We start from the raw sequence: 23051 nt of genomic DNA on the forward strand, positions 1-23051 counted from the left end.
CTAATAGCAGATAGAGGCGTACACTAATAGTACACAGGGGCGTACACTTATAATACACATGGGCGTACACTAATAGCAGATAGAGGCGTACACTAATAGCAGATAGAGGCGTACACTAATAGTACACAGGGGCGTACACTTATAGTACACATGGGCGTACACTAATAGTACGTATTAGCGTACACTAATAGTGCACATGGGCGTACACTAATAGTACATAGGGGCGTATGCCAGAGTTTAAAATTATATATATATATATGCTGCTTGGCTCTTGTTCTTGTCTTTCTTGTTTTGGCTCACTAGGGGTTTCACTTATATGAACAAATATTACTTATTTCTTAAATTCTTCAATTCTTAAATATTACAACTAAGAACAATTATACTTCAATACACATCAACTCCAGATCTCCAAGAATATAACAATGATATTTTAATATCCAATATAGCTCAAATAATGCACAATAATTAATAAAATTAATAAACAAACACCAGTCCAGGAAGAGACTATCCAACCTTCCTGGCCCGGGAGCAAGACCTTACTGACTAACACACTCTCTCGCACATTCAAAGAAGACTTAATCACTCAGTTCACAACACGTGCAACACTTTGCATTCATAACAAGGGGATATAACAATCATACCAAAATATCAAACTAACATTCATTCTCGCCATACCTCTCCCTGACATCCAGACAACTAGCTTTTCGGCATTTAAACTCTACCAATGTCATTTCAACACACTTTACAGAAAAACCCAGACTGTAGTATGTCTACGATAGTCCGTGCCGCGACGTATTTTATAATTACAAACTGTTATTACGTGGTAAATGTTGTTTATTTAATTTGCGTAACTTGGAGTAAAATTCATAATTCTATATTTAAATTTGTAAAACCAAAAATAAAACAGCCATCTTTTCGTTTCACACTTTAAAAACATCTCTATTTTAGTAGGTCAAACAACGAATAGCACTCCCACGCTTCAATATAGTAGGAGAGATTTAAATGTAGTTTTGAATTATCGTTCTTATCTCTAGACAAAACATAATTTTCAAGATTACGCTTGAAAGTTCTTTTCAATTGTCCTATCACGTCAATAAAAACGACGGAGAAAGCTAATTGACGAGAAGTGTCTAAAATATTTAAAATTTTCAAAGCTGAAGTAAAACTGTTTTGTTTTCAGTAAGTGGACTGATATTTTAGTCTGGTTAGTACCTGCGCACTGTGTATCTAAAAAAAAAATACGTTTGGAACAGTACTTCCTCGGATCGTGAGGTGACCTTTTGACAGTTGCTTATAGCCCCAAACTTATGGTAGACAACTAAGTTGCTGTAGACCTATTATCAAACGTATAAAACTTGAATAAACCTCTTTGTGAACAAAACTAAATAGAATTATAACTACGATAGATAAACAAATTTAAATTGAGATAAAATGCAACGATATTTGAACAAATCTAACTCAGGATAAAAACATGTCTTTGCAATCTGGCAATATTGAGTCGTCTGGTGCTCTTATCGCAGCTTACGACTGCGCCGCTTATCTTGTATCATTCTACAAAACTAACAATTAATGCTCTCTTTCTTCATCATCTAACAATTAATGCTCCCTTTCTTCATCTAACAATTAATGCTCCCTTTCTTCATCATCTAACAATTAATGCTCCCTTTCTTCATCTAACAATTAATGCTCCCTTTCTTCATAATCACCTTGGAAACATACACACCCTACATAACAAGAGGCCTTACGATTGTTTGTTTGTTAGACATTTTTCGGTTGTTCTTTTCAGAGTTTGGCTTTCGCCTAATAGAAAAACAATGAGCCACAATGACCTACAATGACCTATAATGACTTACAATGTCTTCTTCATCCCACAAGATGAAGCACTCAATGTCCAGAGTGTGTTTTATTTCCATTTCACTGCAAGTTAATGATTACTGAATGACCCACGAGTTACACATAATATTGGACACTGCCCTTCACAGACGTGGGGGGGGGGGACGAGAGGAGAGAGAGAAAGGGAGAGTGAAAGAGAGAAAGATAAAGTGGAAGAGAGAGAAAGATTGAGAGAGAGGGTGAGGGTGATAGAGGGAGAACGAGAGAGGGAGAGAGAGAAAAAGAGAGGGAGAGAGAAGATTGATAGAGAGAGAGAGAGATCCTGAGTTGACTTGGACAAATATCAGTTTCAGAAAGGAAGATAGATAGAAAGATAGAAAGATAGAAAGATAGATAGAAAGATAGAGATAGAGAGAGAGAGAGAGAGAGAAAGATCCTGAGTTGGACAAATATCAGTTTCAGAAAGGAAGATAGATAGAAAGATAGGAAGATAGATAGAAAGAGAGAGAGAGAGAGATCATGAGTTGACTTGGACAAATATCAGTTTCAGAAAGGAAGATTATCACATCCTAGTCAAAATGTTCGCCAGGAAAGAAAGGGATCATTGGTGACAGAGCTTGAACTTGGGGTCCTAGTGATGACAGGGCTTGAACTTGGGATCCTAGTGATGACAGGGCTTGAATATGGGATCCTAGTGATGACAGGACTTGAACTTGAGATCCTAGTGATGACAGGGCTTGAATATGGGATCCTAGTGATGACAGGGCTTGAACTTGAGATCCTAGTGATGACAGGGCTTGAACTTGAGATCCTAGTGATGACATGGCTTGAACTCGAGATCCTAGTGATGACAGAGCTTGAACTTGGGATCCTAGTGATGACAGGGCTTGAACTTGAGATCCTAGTGATGACAGGGCTTGAACTTGAGATCCTAGTGATGACAGAGCTTGAACTTGTGATCCTAGTGATGACAGAGCTTGAACTTGTGATCCTAGTGATGACAGGGCTTGAACTTGAGATCCTAGTGATGACAGAGCTTGAACTTGTGATCCTAGTGATGACATGGCTTGAACTTGTGATCCTAGTGATGATAGGGCTTGAACTTGGGATCCTAGTGATGACAGAGCGCATACAACACAAACCAGACAGAGAAAGTAAACAAGCAAACTATTTTAAAAAATAAGATTATTTAAAGGAAAGAACCGCAAAATCGAGAACATATATCTCAATACAGCATGGTTTAACTCTCTTTTTCTTTATAAGACAAAACAACTCAATCACTACTCATTTAAGTTGTTTTTTTTATTGATTCTTGTTTTGTCATCGATTATGATTGATTGTGCAAGATTTCTATTTGATCCGAGAAAGGGAAGTGGGTGAACACCAATACACACAGTGCACACACAAACACACACACAAATGTAAACACATGTGTGCATAAAAACACACAACAAGAATAACACCTTTAGTGAAATCATTAAATTTAGCAAATCTTGAGGATAGAAGACTCAAAAGTAGAGCATGGCTAGACTGACCTAGGGGCACGCGTACGATGTAATCCTCTTTTATTTTTTGACGTAACGTCTGTACATAAGATCATTTCAACATTGCAAGAACAAGTCACATGGGAAGATAATTCTTTTACGGAACCAGATCTGACTGCTGGACTCAATACATTGAGAGGGCAGCAAATGCAGTTTATTTTCTAATTCCTAGATTTTCTTTTTTTTATTTTAATTTTAAATAGAACACTTTTGTTCCTTTTTATAGAGAGGCAGGGAAGCAGGGGAGGTTACAAGGGCAGTTTAATCCCAAGCGAGGTTGTTGACCTTCCAACCATATATGCTACTCGTTTTACGACTCGCATGGATAATTAAATTGTTTTATTTTGAAACAGCTTTTACTATATATTTATGGCTTTTATATAGCGCTACTTTCATGCTTATAGCATGCTCAGAGCGTTTTGGTCCAATCTCATTTGTGGACCAGTGTGGGGGAGAGGGTATCTAGGAGTTGGTTTTCCGTGCTGCCTTTAGGCGCTTAGTAAACACAACTCTGCCCGAGTCAGGTGTCGAACCTCGAGCCCCCTTCTAGGTAGCCAAGCTAAGTTAGCCGCACTTAGCCTCACGACCACGCTTCCCACAATACCATACATTAAATAATGCTATGCCAAGATAGATGAAATAACTGCAAAGACTAGGTGTCGTTAGACAACCATAGACTTGATCAAGCAATTTGACCATTGAATTGATCAGACAATCTAACCATTAACTTCGCCAAACATCAAAAGCTGACAAACACCATTCTCTACTTAAAACCCTTTGCGAGTCCTGTGGAACTTGTGCTATGGCTGTACCTCTATTCCTTGACAGTGATTAGAAGGTCATCCTACGGCCCAAAGCCTCATTTCTGAATCGCACAAAATGATAAAAACAAAATTTACATTCTAATTTTTTGTTAAAAATCCTATTTTGTAAAACTGTCTTTTTCGCTTATTTGTATCTGACGAAGGCCGTCTGGCGCAAACTGACTATGTTTATTTTGATCAAGCAATGCTTCTCATGTAAAGATCTATTGTACTTTTCTATGAATAAAATAGCAGCATTTAACTGCCCCCTCTCTGAATGTCGACGATCTTGTAAACCCATTGCCATATTTCAACTAACTCTTTTACGCCGAGACGCGGGAGTATTTAATTCACTGATCAATAGATCAATCATCGTGCGCGAGTTTGACATACAGACCTCGTGTGATCAATCATTTAAGAAATTGTGCTACTGCTGAAGTCGACGACCAATGACTTTGTGTCGAATCGCCAGGAGAATGCAGCTTTATCTTATCAGTAAATATTGCATTTCGCGCGCCACTTAGCGCGGGGCAGCGCAGCTTCCACTCCTGTGGTAACAAATGTGTCGAGGGGAGAAAACTCATTATTCTATCTGGTTTTACTCCCGCGGTTACTTCTCTTTGCAGGCCGTATGCATAATTAATGGTCAAGTGTGTTTTTCTCTGTTTAGTTTTGTTGTGTTTTTCTTTTATAGCCAGAAGGATCGACAAACGTTTTTGTTTTGGTAGAAGGCTAAATGTTTAAATGTGTACTTGTTCAGTTAGTGTGGTCTTACCAGCAATACTATAATCATAACAGAACAAGTCTCAGTGTCCAGGACCATGAAAAGATTGGAAGAATCTCGGGCGTAGGGTGAAGGGCAGTTTCCAAAGACTGGGAACTGTGTTTGTATGTGTTGCGGGGAGGTGTTCTTGTGGAGCGTGCGTGTGTGTGTGTTTCTATGGTGACGCTGAGAAGTAGTTAGCGATTGGTTAGTGGCTTTGCACCTTGAATGATACAAGTTAAGCGGCACTGTCGTCAGCTGTCTTGGGTACAGCAGACGACACCAGACGACACCAGACGACACCAGAGTTACGTTTAATTTGAAACATCATTTTATATTATTACTAAAGCAGTGCTTCCCAAGCTGTGTTCCGCTTAACCCTAGTGTTCCGCGAGGTTTGAATAGGTGTTCCTCTAACTATTGAAATAATTGACTAGTAGGCCACCACCTACATTAATGTCTCTAAAAAAAATAAGCAAATTGTTCCGCTGAATACTCAGAATGCGCGAAGTGTTCCGTTAAGGAAAAAGTTTGGGAACCACTGCTATAAAGTCTACTACATTCTATTCGTTTCATCTCAAGTTGTAATTGTCTATGTTGTAATACAAGTTGTGTGTTTACAACTGTGTGATAAGGTATAAAACAGCTACAGCAGTTTAATTGTCTTACATCAGTTCGGAACAACAAGTCAACGACCGTCTACAGCAGGAGTTCTCAACCTGTGGGTCGCGACCCCTTGAGGGGTCGATTGACGATTTGCTAGGGATCACCTTAGACCATCGAAAATTGTCTACCCTTCTATTGCTGTATGTGTGTGTGTGGGGGGGGGGTCGCGGCAGAGTGGTGGATTATAAAAAGGGGTCGCCGAGCATAAAATGTTGAGAACCGCTGGTCTACAACAAGGGTTCAGTAGTATAGAGACGCACTTTAGGTGACTGCTCGTGAACGCGCAATTATGACGACATTAATTCAAAACGAGACTGTAGCGTAGATATAGATAAACGAACAGTTGAGGATTTCAAGGAAGCAACATCCTTTATTCTAGCGACTGAGACTTGGCGGCCCCACAGTCTTCTAAAGTTCCACTGCTGTGAATCCGACCCTGGGTTGAAACGTGATTAAACATGTTGGTAAGATGTGCCATTAAATATGTGGGGAATATGTGGTATTTAATGTGTGCGATTTGGAGTGTGGTTAAATATACGAGGCAGAAATGAGGTAGCTCTGTTGTTGATGGCGGTTAGGTGTGTGTGGAAAATGTGTGGTTAGGCGTGTGGGGGTAGATATGTGGTTAGATTTGTTGGGTAGATCAGGGGCTAGGTGTGAGGTACATGTGTGATTTGTGTGTGAGTAGGTGTGTGGTGAAATATGTTTGGTAGATGTGTAGTTAAACGTGTGTAGGGTACATGTGTGGTTGTGTGTGGGGTAGATTTTTTCCCTTAAACGGGTATTGTGTGTTTATTGAAGACGGGTGACAGCTAGTTTGAATTTGTAATTATCCTACCCTACAAGTGTAAACAGCTGACTGTGATGCAAACATATTTAATTAAGATAGGGCCAAACATAAAGAGGGTATTGACCTATTTACATATATAGAAATGAGTAAGAGACAGAAAAAGTGTGTTATAATTAAAAAAACTAAAAGGAAAAGAAAGAGACAGAGAAAAAGAGTGACTATAGGAGAGAAACGGAGACAGAAAGAGAGAGAAAAAGAGAGAAGAGAGAGAAAGGAGATGACTGAAGGAGAGAAACGGAGACAGAAAGAGAGAGAAAGGGAAAAAAAGAGGAAGAGATCGGGTGAGAGACAAAGAGAGAGGGAGAGTGACCATGAAGGAGAGAGTGAAGGAGGTAAAGGGAGAGAGAGAGAGGGAGAGAGACCATGAAGGAGAGAGCGAAGGAGAGATAGGGAGAGAGAAAGAGAGAGAGAGAGAGAGAGAGATAGAAAGAGAGACCATGAGACAGAGAGAAAGAGAGAGGGATAATGACCATGAAGGAGAGAGCCAAGGAGGGAGAGGGAGAGAGAAATAGAGAGAGATTGAAAGAGAGAGACCATGAGACAGGAAGAAAGAAAGAGCGATCTATAAAATAGCTTTCTTGCACCAACGTCTATATAATTATATTATCGACTCTGTAAAAAAAATAAAAAAGTTTCATCTTAACATCTTAAAAAAAAAATATATATATTTTATCACGTTTTTTATTTTTTAAATACCGGAAGTGAAGAGCTGTTTCTTTCTTTCTTTCTCTTTTTTTTTTCATCAGTATCACTCAAACTAGTCGCCTCGGAGACAGTCTTGTCATATTCTATACCAAGCCGCTCTTTAAAATGCCCGCATAATTCCGGCCCTGCACTTCACATTAGAAAATGAAATCACGTTACAAGCTGGCCACAAATACAGTTCTCCTTTATTTAATGAAAAAGAGAAGAAAGAAAAAAATTCTCAAGAAGTTTAGCGCTTCGATGAAAATGAGTGGAGAGTTGGTGTTCTGGGAAAAAATATTTTTTGTATCTATTGTCTCTTAACGTTTTAAAATAGGACGCAGGCGTATATATAACTGTAGTGATAAATGATAGCTTTAAATAGCAGACAAGAAAAACAGACAAGGAAAAATATACAAAAATAATTTTAAAAACAAACAACTATATCTCCTTTATACAACTTATAGTGCGTTCTATACTTATCACTAATAAAAGTTAGATTTTTAAAAAATAAAGGAATATTTTTTGACCCGCCACATCCATCACCCCCCCCCCCAACCCCACCTCCTACAAAGAATCCTGGTTTAACAAATTTATACGTCTACTAGACTTTATAAGATTCCAATGATTAGCTTCTAGATCTAGATTTAGAAGATGGTGCGAAATCTGTTACTAAACATTAATTTTTCAAACTCTCTAATGACTAGGGCTAACTTGCGGAAATACCCGGTGATGCATAGTCTGTTCAAGATAAAGATGTTATATTTCTCTAGCCAAAGTCAAATCATTTTTATCTGCCCCCGAAAGGGGAAAAGACGCTATCAGTTTCGTGTGGCCTGTCTGTCCGTCCGTCCGTCCCGTTTAGATCTCTGAAACCAGAAGAGAAAATTAAAATCGGTCATCATGATATTGTTACGAATCTCACTATCCAGGCTCTCTGCAAACTGCACCACACATCACCAACTTAAAGAACTTGACAACTCAGGGCTCCAAAGTAACGTAACAGTTTAATAGTTGAATAAATCTGAGCCAAAACTGTACACTTGGCAACACGTAACACAGGCTGTACAAATATCTCTCCGTATCAACCGTACCGGCGTATCAACTCTTGCACTGGCCTCTCCGTCTCGTTCCGGGGTTTGCACTGGGTTCAACAGTTCAGGACTGACTTCACACACTGGGCTCGTTGTGTCGGACTCGATCACAGACCAAGATCAAGACGCCGTTCGTCTCAACTGTACTTGAGAGTACCGGCGCCTTCGCTATGAGGGGGTCACGGAGGTCATTTTAAAGAGGTATGACAAAAAAATATCAGAGAGGCATTTTAAAGAGGCAAATCAGAAGAAATAGCAGAGAGGCATCTCAGAGTGGATATCAGAGGTCATTTTAAAGAGGTATGACAGAACGAATATCAGAGAGGCATTTTAAAGAGGCATAGAAGGGATATCAGAGAGGCGTCTTAAAGAGGCATGTCAGAGCAGATATAAGAGAGACATTTTAAAGAGGCATGTCAGGTGGATATCAGAGAGAGATCTAATTTACCTTATCCGACGAAGCCAGCTTAAAAGTGAAAAAAAATAAATTCTTCCTCACAATGCTGGTATTCTCTTTCTTTAATCTTACAACATTTTATACATTCATAAGATAAGATAAGACAATTTTTATTGATCCAATCAAATGGAAATTCAGTTTGCCAACCTGTCTTGCATCATTAACCCAAACCAATTATATATTGTCTTATTATAAAGTTTAACACTCTCCCTCAGGGATCTTCTGTCTACTGCACACACGAGCATAGTTAAAACATAAAAACAAAACACCAACGAACGTACCAGTTAAACCATTAGGGAACTATTTTACGAAGCGCAATGACACATAACTCATAGTATGCACGTAAGACTCTTGTCTATTACCGGTGTCGTATCGCGGTCTGGCGTAGGAATGTTGGCTCAAGAAAATTGACAAGATCAAACCTCGAGGGGAGCTCACGCTTGTCGAGCAGAACTGGAAGTGTGTGGCGTAAAGGGTGAGCACTGAAGTACGCCCCAACGGGAGTATGAATACAGATCAATGAGAAAGAGGATTAGGAAAAGAAACTAAAAAATAAACAACAAAAAATGTATTTGAAACAATGTAGTTGTTAAATTTTTTTTATCAAATTTGAAAAAAAAAATCAATAAAATAAATGAAGACATTAAAGAAATCTAAGGATAAAAATGTGACAACTGTATGATAAAAATGTGACAACTGTATGATAAAAATGTGACAACTGTATGATAAAATGTGACAACTGTATGATAAAAATGTGACAACTGTATGATAAAAATGTGATAACTGTATGATAAAAATGTGACAACTGTAGGATAAAAATGTGACAACTGTATGATAAAAAGGGAGCAGCAAAGTACCTATACTGATTGTGTGTGTGTGTGTGTGTGTGCGTGTATGTTGTCTGTATGTTCACGTATTAAGCCCAGACCATTTGTTATAGAAGGCCTCAACACTAGCCTGCAACGTCACAGCCTGTGGACAGTTTAGACCGATTGCTGATTGCAACGTCTCGATTAAACTCTGCAATTTGAATAAATGTCTCCATCTGTGTTTGTGGTTTTTTTTTTTTTTTTGTATTTATGCTTCCGAACAGGAAGGTCCTGGGTTCAAACCCTGGTGAAGATTGGAATTTTTAATTTAGTGATATTTAGGGCGCCTCTGAGTCCACGTAGCTCTAATGGGTACCTAGCATTAGTTGGGGGGAAAGTAAGGTAAAGGTCGTTGTGCTGGCCACGTGACACCCTCGTTAACCGCAACGTCCTGAGCGGTGTACTTTACTACTTAATTATTTTTTTTACAAAGCTTATATCAACTCACTCTGTCTGTTTGTCAGCATGTCTGTTTGTCAGCATGTCTGTTTGTCAGCATGTCTGTTTGTAGTGTACACGTTCGTTTTCCCACACCCAATCTCGGATTAAGCTGAAATTTTGCACAATTATTTCTTTTCCCTGAAAACTCAAGAATACAAAAAAATAGTTAATTAATTATTGGCAATTTATTATTTTGTTTAATTATCTCAAACAAGGGAATGAATTTGTTCTTGACTGAAGTGGTTGTATAAGCTGAATTAGTCCCCCTTTTTATGGGATCTGTTTTCTCCGGGCGAAATTCGCCACTTGCAATTCTGCAATGCGCCACTTCTGGCTCCTGCGTCATAGGTAGGTTGACCCCCCCCCCCCTCCCCCCATCGGAGTAGTGGATACTTATCGAGTTTGTTCTGAAAAAGCAGTGTCGTCTGCTGTTATCGTGAAATTCCAATCGGAAAGTAACCCCTAAATATGAACCGGATGTAAAACTCTGATTGGATAGAACAACTACGTAATGACGTTGGAGCGAGACTAGCTTTACCATTGGACAAAAAAAAAAGTTTTTTTCATGTTCCTATTTTTTGCCTATTTTCCAACCTGCCCTCCCCCCAAAAAAGTGAATTTTAAAAAATCGGACAAAGGGAGGAAGTAGGTGGACACTAATATTGCCACTGGTTAGTGCCAGGCCTCGGGATTATTTAATCCGGCTCTGATTGAAGGTCAAATGATATTGTAGGACAAAAATTCTGGAGCAATTACAACTCTTGAGACTTCTCAATGTGTGCCAGACCTGAAGATTGTTTAATCCGGCTCTTATTGTAGGTCAGCGGTTCTCAACCTTTTATGCTCTGCGACCCTTTTTACAATCCCCCACTCTGCCACGACCCCCCCCCACACACACACAAACAGCAATAGAAGAGTAGACAGTAACGATTCATATTTTCGATGGTCTTAGGCGACCCCTGGTTAATCGTCAATCGACCCCTAAGGGGGTCGCGACCCAGGTTGAGAACCCCTGTTGTAGGTCTAATGATATTGTAGGACAAAATATTCTGGAACAATTACAACCCTTGAGACTTCTCAATGCATAAGATGACGCTCTGTTGGGAATCCATGAATTACTTATGAGGTCATTCTTATGGTAGCATGGCCACTTTAAGTGGCTTTTTGGTTGGTCCTGCCATTTGGTCAAGGTCATAAAAAATCATTGCTGGACAATAGTCGTTGACCACATTAAAGAGAAAGTACGACCCCAATCAGTATTAACCTAGTGCTTCCGGTCTATACTCAAATGAATAATGAATCGCTTTCTATTAACTGTAATTCTTCCTTTCTCCAGACGTGTTGAAGAGTAATCGTCTCCCTTTTTTACAAAGCTAATATTACATCACTCCATTTGTCTGTTTGTCTGTCTGTCTGGTACAAATCTTGCACACGTTTTATCTCCAACTTCCCATTCTCGGATCGTACTGAAATTTCGCACTATTATTCATAGTCAATGACTATTTTTTCTTTAATCGATCAAAAACTGAAAAAGTTAGTTAAAATAAGTGGGAATGAATTAATTTTGTTTTGTTTAGAAAAAGGTATTGGATAGCTGTGTGTTGGATACCTGTGTAATGTGTATTTTACATATTTCAAATGTTACTTTAGATTGCAAGATACCGGTGTAATTACTTGTATAGTGGATACTGTATATTGGATATCTGTGTAATGAGTACCTGCGTAATATGTACATGTGTAATGAGTACCTGTGTAATGAGTACCTGTGTAATGAGTACCTGTGTACTTGTGTAATGTGTACCTGTGTAATGATTACCTGTGTAATGAGAACCTGTGTTATGTGTGCCTGTGTAATGAGTACCTGTGTAATGAGTACCCGTGTAATGAGTACCTGTATAATAAGTATCTGTGTAATGAGTACCTGTGTAATTGAGTAATATGTACATGTGTAATGATTACCTGAGTAATGAGTACCTGTGTAATGAGTACCTGTGTAATGAGTACCTGTGTAATGAGTACATGTGTAATGAGTACCCGTGTAATGAGTACCCGTGTAATGATTACCTGTGTAATGAGTACCTGTGTAATGAGTACCTGTGTAATGAGTACCTGTGTAATGAGTACCCGTGTAATGAGTACCCGTGTAATGAGTACCTATGTAATGACTACCTGTGTAATGAGTACCCGTGTAATGAGTACCTGTGTAATGAGTACCTGTGTAATGAGTACCCGTGTAATGAGTACCTGTGTAATGAGTACCTGTGTAATTGAGTAATATGTACATGTGTAATGATTACCTGAGTAATGAGTACCTGTGTAATGAGTACCTGTGTAATGAGTACATGTGTAATGAGTACCCGTGTAATGAGTACCTGTGTAATGAGTACCCGTGTAATGAGTACCCGTGTAATGAGTACCCGTGTAATGAGTACCTGTGTAATGAGTACATGTGCAATGAGTACCTGTGTAATGAGTACCTGTGTAATGAGTACCTGTGTAATGAGTACCTGTATAATGAGTACCTGTGTAATGAGTACCTGTGTAAATGTGTAATAAAATATTGGTCTAGAACGTTATAGCCTGTGGTCGTTTAGCTAGTTCCACCACTCCGTAGAATTTTCTAATGTTGAGACTGGTCTGCAGCGGTACTGCCCAGTGACTGGTAACAAGAACTTTTTTAGGCACTGTCGATGAGGTCTTCTTTTGGGGGTTATAGCTCCCTTATATGGCGTTTTTAAAAGTTCGAAGTTGCAGCTTTTTATGACCCTTGACCAGCGATGAGAAATTGGCTCTTCGCCTATCCCTCGTCCGGATGTCTTCCCATCAACTAGAGGATTCTTTTAATCAGATCCGTTTATTCCTTGAGCCACCGCCTGAATTCCCTCGTCCAGTCGAGGCCGGAGGCCGAGCACATGAAGGATTCCTCCGTATTCCTACACTGTACCATCATTAAAGAAAGAAAAAAAATGAAAGAGCATTCATCGCATTGTACGGCCCTCGCGAGGAAAGACTAGGTAGATGGGACTGTTTAGCCGAGCCTTTATTATACAAGTCGTTTATTGTGTTTACTTAATTTCATTAATCAATCAGTCTCTAAGCGTTTTCATATTTGGATCTTTTTTTTTTATTGCAAAGTTGATAAGAACCCAGATTTTTTAATTTCTCATATACAGTAGACCAAATCTTGTTAATTAAAATCAACTGTCTTCTGTTAATATCTAAGATAAGTTAAGAATCTAAGCATATCCCTCAAGAGGAGGTAACTGGAGAGTAGTTTTCACGCAAGAGTTATTGTTCAAAGATTAACTATCTCTCTCTCTCACACACACAAAACGCTAGATAGTACTGGTTGTAGTGATATTAAGTTTAACTCTTTCTCTCCGTAATTATTTACCACATTCTGGTGGAATCAACGCTGGTATCGTCAGTTAGGAGAGAAAGAGTTAATACTAGAACTGATGAGCAGAAATAAATTGTGAGCCTTATGCCTCATTGTCAGGGCCTACTTCACTATAGTGTTATGTCCACAGAGACATTGGCGTGTGTTGGGTCTTTTTTTGGGACGTACTTTCTGTCCTGAGTGCATGTATTGAGGACAGAATTGGGTCAAATCCCTTTCGTCCATGGAGAGTACTTTAAGGGTATTAGCTTGACCGTGACTGTAGGATTTAGCTCCTAACGAAGGGGCGCTAGTAGCCTCGTGGAAAATTGAAAAGTCTTGTCTTGAAGAACATACTCCCTTTATATTCGTCTGGTATGTGTAGTGTATATATATATAAATATATATGAATGTATATATAAAAGTATATATGACTTTATATCTGACTTTACATTTGACTATATAGTTAGCTATATATAAAAATGAACGTATATCTGATTGTTTAAATGACATTATATATGACTGTATAAAAGACACTATATGTGACTGTATCAATGACTGTATATATGACTGTATAAAAGGCACTATATTTGATTGTATAAGAGACACTATATGTGACTGTATAAATGACTGTATATATGACTGTATAAATGACTGTATATTTGACTGTATAAAAGACACTATATGTGACTGTATAAATGGCTGTATATATGACTGTATAAATGACTGTATATTTGACTGTATAAAAGACACTTTATGCGACTGTATAAATGACTGTATATATGACTGTATAAATGACTGCATATATGACTGTATAAAAGACACTATATGTGACTGTATAAATGACTTTATATATGACTATCAATGTTTGTATATATGACTGTATAAAAGACACTATATGTGACTGTATAAATGACTGTATATATGACTGTATCAATGACTGAATATAAGACTGTATAAAGACAATATATGTGACTGTATAAATAACTATATATATGACTGTATAAATGACTAAATATATGACTGTATAAAAGACACTATATGTGACTGTATAAATGACTTTATATATGACTGTATCAATGACTGTATATATGACTGTATAAAAGACACTATATGTGACTGTATAAATGACTGTATATATGACTGTATCAATGACTGCATATAAGACTGTATAAAAGACAATATATGTGACTGTATAAATGACTGTATATATGACTTTATCAATGACTGTATATATGACTGTATAAAAGACACTATATGTGACTGTATAAATGACTGTATATATGACTGTATCAATGACTGAATATAAGACTGTATAAAAGACAATATATATGACTGTATAAATGACTGTATATATGACTGTATCAATGACTGAATATAAGACTGTATAAAAGACAATATATATGACTGTATAAATGACTGTATATGTCTGAAATAGGAATTCTACTTACTTATTTAATAAGTATTCAATATTTATCCTGAAGATAGTTATTCCATATTATTTCATTTTCTAAATAATCACTAATTATTCCCTAGTCATAAGTCAGTTTATTCACTAATACTTATTATTCACTAGCTATTTAGCAATTATTCATTGTGCAAAAAGATATCATTGTACTATAGTAATAGTAAAGTTCCCCTTTCAGACCTAGTTGATTCTGTGGCCTACGGTTAACGAGGGTGTCATGTGGCCAGCACAACGACCAACCGCCTTTACTTTTCCCCAACTAATGTCAGGTACCCATTAGAGCTGGGTGGACACAGAGGCGCCCAAGGATCCCGAAATAAAGATCCCAGTCTTCACCAGGATTCGAACCCGGGAACCCCAAGCGCTTTACCACTCAGCCACCGCGCCTCTGATATCATTGAACTTCTAGTCCGAAATTGATAACATAAAGTAATTTCGCGTTGTAAAACATTCCCCCCCCCCCACACACACACACCCTGCCATCAGTATTTTTAAAGTGATGAAAATACCACTTTTACATTAAATGTCATTGACATCCATAATAGTTGTGCTCAACAGATAATAGTTCAATATGTAGGCTAATAATGGCTTATCCACAAAAATCAAACCATATGTAATTAATCACTAGGACAACTTAGTACAAATGCTCCTTCTTCCCTAGCGCTATTAGAGCATGGAATGGGTTGCCTGAGCTAGCCAGGAAAACCAGTGACTTGGCGGAGTTTAGGTTAATATGCATGACTAAATGCATGACGCGTAGGACGTAATCATCTTCTTTTTTTGAAGTGACGTCTGTATCATATAAGATAAGAAGATAAGATAACACCAGGACACCAGACAGAACTGTGTCAATATTTTGAGTTTGGCGATTTGTACAGTTTTCTTCTTATCTTATCTTATATAATATGTACAAACAATATAGCCTCTAAGTCAACATACATTCGTTCTACTTCAGACTAATATAGCCTCTAAGTCAACATACATTCGTTCTACTTCAGACTAATATAGCCTCTAAGTCAACATACATTCGTTCTACTTCAGACTAATATAGCCTCTAAGTCAACACACATTCGTTCTACTTCAGACTAATATAGCCTCTAAGTCAACATACATTCGTCCTACTTCAGACTAATATAGCCTCTAAGTCAACACACATTCGTTCTACTTCAGACTAATATAGCCTCTAAGTCAACATACATTCGTTCTACTTCAGACTAATATAGCCTCTAAGTCAACATGCATTCGTCCTACTTCAGACTAATATAGCCTCTAAATCAACATACATTTGTTCTACTTCAGACTAATATAGCCTCTAAATCAACATACATTCATTCTACTTCAGACTAATATAGTCAAACAGTTTATTATTTCTACTCTAAAACTTTCCCGCCATTTCATTCTCAGCTTTGTTTCGTTGAATACACGCTCTTAAATTTTAAATGTCTTTTTTTTTTAATCATGGCGGACACGTTACTTTCGGGGTTTTTGTTTTTTTTTTTACTTTCGTTTTCCAGAGTTAATGAAATTATTCACTTTGTTCAAACCGTTGTTAGCAATTAGAAAATAATTAAAGAGCGAACTGAAACCTGATTAATAAATCGAAACGCACCACAAAAAAAAAATAAAAAATCAGTAAATCAATGCGCCCTCATTTTAGCGGGAGACAAACAAGGCCAAATTTACGAGCTCAGGGGAGGTAAAACCACATAAAATGAAGCAGGAAGAAACATGAAATGAAAGGGAACGCGGGAAAACAAGAAAAGAATTAGAAATAAATTTTTAAAAATATAAGAAATGTGAACCTCGTGTACTTTTATTCTTACATTTACATGAAATACATTTTATGTATTTTTCAGAAACCTAAATTACTTACGTTAATAGTTCTTCACATAACCAAAAAGGGCTTTAATGAAGTCCCCAATTACGATATTCCACTAGGTAAATGGAGTTTGCATGCACACATGAAATCCTGAATTATATATATAGAAGTTACTTCAGACAATGGAATTTAAAAAAAAATAGGTCAAGTCTGGTCGTGCAGTATGACGGTCCCAGTTTCCAACATTCATGTCCAGATTGACAAATAGATACGCGTAGGGCGTAATTTTCTTTTCAAATGTCATTCTAGTCGTAAATATTAATTGGAGACTTTAATTCTACTAAGTCATATCCCATTTGTCTCCAAGAACCAACATTTGGGGATTCCAGAAAAAGGCACAAAAATGTCTTAATATTACCACATCTTTATAATGCTGCTCTGTTGTGATTGGTCACTTATGTAAAATCTAGTTTACCCCATTCTAAGAAATAACAAGCTTGTAAGTTACTGTGTAATTTTAGATTCTAGGATCCTCCTTCTTGACTTCCTTATTTCATAGTTCTCGTGGCGCCCCCCCCCCCATACACGCCCCCACACTAACTACAAAGTATGCCAACTGTAAGGTTTTGGGGAAGATTTCCCTTGGGGCGCCACGTAAATGAACGGAAGCTTGGGGTATTAATATCCGCCGCCTCGTTAAGGAAACAATAAGGACATGTCCCAAAGGACATTCCTCAAACGATATGATCATTTAAACTAGGACAGTGTGGGAATAGTTGGGAATACTTAAAACATTTCCAAACGTAAAGGACATTTTAGGTAGGACATTGTCTCACCTAATGAAGAATTGAAAACTACAAATATTTTGTAAGCCATAAGTACATCTAAGAAAATCATTGCGAACTTTAAAAAAAAATTAACTTTTTGTTGAGAAATGAAGATTTAACCTTTACCTCTCCCTTAGTCTGTTGGACCGTTGGGGAACCATGCAAGATTCGTCGACCGTCTTTCTCCATTCCTCTCCGTCTTTCACCTTTGTTAGAGCCTTTTTCAATGGCAAACCCGTTAATTCTATTATGTTTTCTTCCTAATGCTTTCTCTGTCTGCCTCTTCTTCTTTTTTCCTGGTACTGTTCCATGAAAGAAAGTTCTTTGCGAGCCCCGAAGACCTTGTAATATGGTCATAGATTTTTAGCTTGCGTTTTTTTTTACGATAGTTAGCAGGTCATCGTCGACGTAACAGAGGCGCCCCACGGAAACGCTTCAAAGACCAGCTTAGGCGTCAACTTTCCTTGGCTGACATAGAAGAGAGCACCTGGCTGCATGCGGCGTCGGAACGAGACAGCTGGAGGTCACTCACGAAGGCCGCGGGATACACATTTGAGACCAAAAGAAAATCTGCTGCCGAGGACAAATGCAGACGACGAAAAGAAAATCTAAATCGACCGCCTGCGGACAACGGTTATGCTTGTCCTTGATGTGGCTAAATATGTAGGTCACAGCTGGGGCTGCGCAGCCACGGGAAATACTGCATTCCTATCTAATCTTCGGACTTATATATATAGCAGGTCATCATGGGGTCCAATCGCTGCAGTAACGCTGTCTCAAATTTCTTGGTTTGTGATGCGGTCTTTGAATGAAGATTATTATCTTCTAAAAGACGTCAAGAAATGGCAGGGTCCTAACCATGGACCACCACGGCAACAATTCGGTACCACGTGATCAGGACGTCATCCAATAAGAATATATTTAAAGCACTGAATAAACGATAAAGACATTTAAAGAGAAGCCTTTCCTAGGGCAGTTCATCTATACTTGGACCATGCCACTGATTGTAAGACTTTCCCAAAGGATTGTCACAATAGAACAAATATCCACCTCCCACTGAATGTGCGGAGGCGCATTGGCTGAGCGGTAAAGCTCGTGGCTTCTGAACAGGGGTTCAGGTTCGAATCCGGGTGAAAAACTTTGGATTGTTCATTTCGGGATCTTTTTTGGCGCCTCTGAGTCCACCCAGCTCTAATGGGTACCTGACATTAGTTGGGGGAAAATAAAAGGCGGCTAGCCTTTGTGCTGGCCACATGGCACCCTTGTTAACCGTGGGCCACAGAAACAGATAACCTTGACATCATCTGCCACTATCGAAGCTGGGTCTGCATCAGGATTGTGTAGATGCTTTGCGTGCTCGCTTTTAGGAGAACTTAAATATCGGATATTTTTTCTTGCCATTTAGCAATAAGTATTTTTCTGAGACAGGTCATGTGAAAGTAGCTCAGTTTTATTTTTACATGTTTTCTGTACACTGTCCACGTTTCTGAGGCATAGAGCAATGTAGGGACGATGACAAATCGATAGACCCCTAGCTTTGTGTTTTGTTGAGATACCTCGTCTATTCCAAACATTTTGAGACTCTCTGCCGTGGGATGCACTGGTTTTTTGGCGACTCATTTCATCTATATGTACAATGCATATACATTTTTTTTTTGAGAGGCGGGAAGCGAGAGGCGTGAGGCGCTGAAAGATTTGAGAGAATTTGAGGAATCGGACTATAAGTGGTTGAAAAAAAAAATGGGAACAAAATTATGGATTGCGGTATTATATTTCTTCTGTTAAACTTCGACCCGTGTGATTGGTCAATGAGTCTCCAGGGGAAGTCACTCGTGAATTACGTCTGCACATTTAAGCTTTTTTCTACCAGGGGCAGCCAACTCCCACATGGACTGACACTTAATTAAATTCTTAGTTAACTTGTTCTCTATTTTAATATCTCTCACAGACCTTTCACACACTTTTGCTCTCTCTCTCTTTCTCTCTCGCTTTCGTTCTCTCTCTCACGCCTCTATCTCACTCGTCTCTCACTCTTAACTCACTCTATCACACCCTCTTTCATTCTCCCACGTTCTCGATTCTTAACCTCACTCTCCCTTTCTCTCTCTCACTCACACACTCACCTTATTCTTTCTCTAACTCTCTGTTTCTTTCTCTCCATCTTTCTCGCTCTCACTCTCCTTATGTTACTCTCTTTACCTCTGTCTTATCTCTCTCTCTCTCTCTTTTTATCTCTCTCTCTCTCTGTCACCAACGCTCTGTTTCTTTCTCTCCATCTTTCTCGCTTTCACTCTCCTTACGTTGCTCTCTTTATCTCTCTCTTTATCCCTCTCTCTTTATCTCTCCCTCTCTCTGTCACTAACTCTTATCTCTCTCTCTCTCTCTCTTTATCTCTCTCTCTCTCTCTCTCTCTCTCTCTCTCTCTGTCACCAACTCTCTGTTTCTTTCTCTCCATCTTTCTCCCTCTCACTCTCTTTATCTCTCTCTCTCTCTCTTTATCTCTCCCTCTTCATCTCTAAATCTCTCACTCATTATTTATTTTTACAACTTTTTAAAAAATTCAGTAGAAGATTACATTGCCAAAAAAAAAACAACAACACATAAGACTAAACCGTTAGGTCCACGTTTTCACAACAATTGAAGTTAACATTGTCCAGAAATTGTTCAAACTTAATGCTGATTAGCCTGTCTATTGTTCTCTGTTGTAGGCGTCAGGTGGGATAACAGGTCAAGGGTATGACTTGCCATGCCGGGTCCCCCACCCGAACGCTGATTATTAACTTCCTGTCGGGGTTGGACTTAAGTCGTGGCTCATCTGCCTGGGCACCCCTAACAGTCTAACAAACAACTTATGGCCTAATCACTAAAAGGAACGAAGAAAAAAAAATAGTAACGTATACTAGTCAATACGGAGATTGCATATAACAAAGCAAATGTTTAATGGAGTAATGATATGATGTGGCATAAATGAAGAATAAATATTAATAGTATTCACAAGGGCAAATACCAGTTATACATATTGTTCAAAAAAGATATAGCACACCTTCAGCTCGGTGCCACAATGCGATCCGCTCTCGAGAAGCCCACACCCAATGCCTTGGATGCACGGAGCATACCAAAACAAATCAGGCTTGACTATAACAGAGTCCCAAGCCTAGGTCCCTAAACAAGAAAAAATACACATTCCTTGAGACCGCCATTCACAATATTATATTAATAACGATTTTAAAACTACAACGCGAAGAATAAAGCAAAAATAAACCCAATACTGGGGGGAAAAAACACAATAGAAAGCTCAAGCAAAAGATCCGCCATCAGCACAAACACAACAGAAGCAAGAAGCAATGACATCAACATAGCGCGTCCTTAGCGCACAACCCATTAAAGAAAACATCACACAAGAAGCAACTCTAGATGCTCACGACAGTAGACACAAGTACGTACACATGTGTTAGACACGCCAAACGTACGAGGTCCTTGACATTGGGATTCTTTCGAGATGAACTGTCCCTTAGTTTCTATGGAAGCCCGAAAATTCCGAGAAACATCATGCTAAATGTTTTTGTTGGTGTGTTTACCAGCTGACAAGCGTGAATTCCTGTTGTAACTGTTTTTATGTCCAACAATGTTATATGAAGGAGTGCAACCACCATCAGATATTGTTGTCTTTACAGACTCCCAATCCACTCTGCAAGAACTTAACAGCAGCACCTCAAACAGCCCAAGAGAGTTGACAACACTCATTGTGATAATCCATCAGATGATATCAAAATTAAATATCAATATCACACTACAGTGGATCCCTGGACACATTGGCATCCTGGGAAATGAAAGGGCAGATAAGCTATCAAAGGCAGGTTCATCTATGGAACAACCAGATAGACCTGTTAACTACCTCACCCTAAGGTCAATGTTAGTCAACAATCACAAAGAGGAGTGGCTCAACCAATGGGCATCAGGAAACACAGGCAGAGCCATGTACAAAGAAATGACTACGCCTAACAAACTGGACAGTATTAACTTCCTCCCCCGCAAAGAACAATCTACAATCTTCCAACTAAGAACAGGACACACACCACTATTACATTACCACCTGAACAAAATAAACTCCACACAACTCCCCCTTTGCAGACACTGCGCCCACCCCTTTGAAACCGTAAACCATATCCTCTTTGAATGCCCCTCCCTAATCCACCTTAGGCAGACCCTACTTCCACTACAGCCCAACATAACCAACACCCTGTACGGCAGTGCTGAACAACTGAAGAAAACAGCACACTATTTTTCCTTGGCACAGTCTGCAAAGGAGCTCACAGCCCAGCAGCAATAAAGCTGGCTAGAAGAAGAAGAAGAAATGTCCAACAGTGTGTACTTAGAACTGGGCTAATCAATGCAGATAATGTTCCTGTACATCACTCAGTCATTATCGCGTTGTGTATAAGTCACGTGCCCTGCGCTATTGTATACAGGCTGAAAGGTTCAAAGGAACTTTTACTATGACCGCTTTTTCCAAATCACTTGTAGAGACACCTCCACAAGTTGACAGACCGGCACCGGTTTCCAGATGTTAACTTGTCATCAACCCAAGATTGAGGACACACAGCACTACAGTGAGCTCATGAGAAATTTAGTGGACTAGATATAAGTAGATTATGATTTCTTGTATGTTCGGCCTGACGATAGTTATGTCCCCTCCACCAAGGGAAATAAATTACAAATACAATTTAAAATTGGTATGAAATAATATGACTGTAGAGTACTATACATATATGAATAGCTGTTGTTGGCTGGTTGGTAATGGACCTCACTCACCAATCGTAAACAAACAACATTTTGCCACGTGGTTCTCTATATCTTCTATACAAATGGACCTCATTCACCAATCGTAAACAAACAACATTTAGTCACCTGATCTTATTGAGAAAACAACGAAACAAACGGTCACGTGACAACCATCATGAATTAAACATGAGATCGTGAATTATATAGAAGAGATAGAGCACCACGTGGCTAAATGTTGTTTGTTCACGTTTGGTGAATGAGGTCCATTACGCAATCCATAAAGGATGTCACGTGATACGTAATTTTCATTGTTTTATCAATATTATCACGCGGCTAAATGTTGTTTGTTTACGATTGGTGAATGAGGTCCAATACGCAATCCATAAAGGATGTCACGTGATACGTAATTTTCATTGTTTTATCAATATTATCACGCGGCTAAATGTTGTTTGTTTACGATTGGTGAATGAGGTCCATTAAGTTGAGCATCGAAGATGTTGAACAATCTGTTTAACTTGAGATGTTCTCTCTGTGAGTTCTTTCATATAACTCATCCACGGAACAAATAAATGTTTAGGATAAGATAATCCGGCCTTCTTTTAAAACACATACAGAAATAAGGGCACTGTTCACGTCAAGTTTCAACTTCATCTCTAGTCCGTTATTCGTCTAACTCAGTGATGCCCAACCATTTTCGGCCGGCGGGCCAGTTTAATTTCCGACACTCGTGTCGCGGGCCACATCATCGAATAGATAAAAAAAAAAGAAATAG

At 38.7% G+C, this 23051-nt stretch overlaps 2 protein-coding genes across 2 annotated transcripts; one reads left to right on the forward strand and one right to left on the reverse strand.

The window, feature by feature from the left end:
- Positions 1–2406: 2406 nt before the first annotated feature.
- LOC129928984 (uncharacterized) lies at positions 2407–2964 on the reverse strand. The gene has a single exon (XM_056045603.1). The coding sequence runs from the start codon at positions 2962–2964 to the stop codon at positions 2407–2409; it is 558 nt and encodes a 185-aa protein (XP_055901578.1).
- An 8978-nt stretch (positions 2965–11942) lies between these two features.
- Positions 11943–12275, forward strand: LOC129928985 (keratin-associated protein 10-3-like). Its single transcript, XM_056045604.1, has one exon. The coding sequence runs from the start codon at positions 11943–11945 to the stop codon at positions 12273–12275; it is 333 nt and encodes a 110-aa protein (XP_055901579.1).
- The last annotated feature ends 10776 nt before the right edge of the window (positions 12276–23051 follow it).

This window comes from Biomphalaria glabrata, chromosome 11 (genome assembly GCF_947242115.1).
Source record: "Biomphalaria glabrata chromosome 11, xgBioGlab47.1, whole genome shotgun sequence".
Classification (NCBI taxonomy): Eukaryota; Metazoa; Mollusca; class Gastropoda; family Planorbidae; genus Biomphalaria; species Biomphalaria glabrata.

Excerpts from the sequence above, each read along its gene's own strand:
- LOC129928984 (XM_056045603.1), bottom strand. The coding sequence starts at position 2,964 with ATGCGCTCTGTCATCACTAGGATCCCAAGTTCAAGCCCTATCATCACT.
- LOC129928985 (XM_056045604.1), top strand. The coding sequence starts at position 11,943 with ATGTACATGTGTAATGATTACCTGAGTAATGAGTACCTGTGTAATGAG.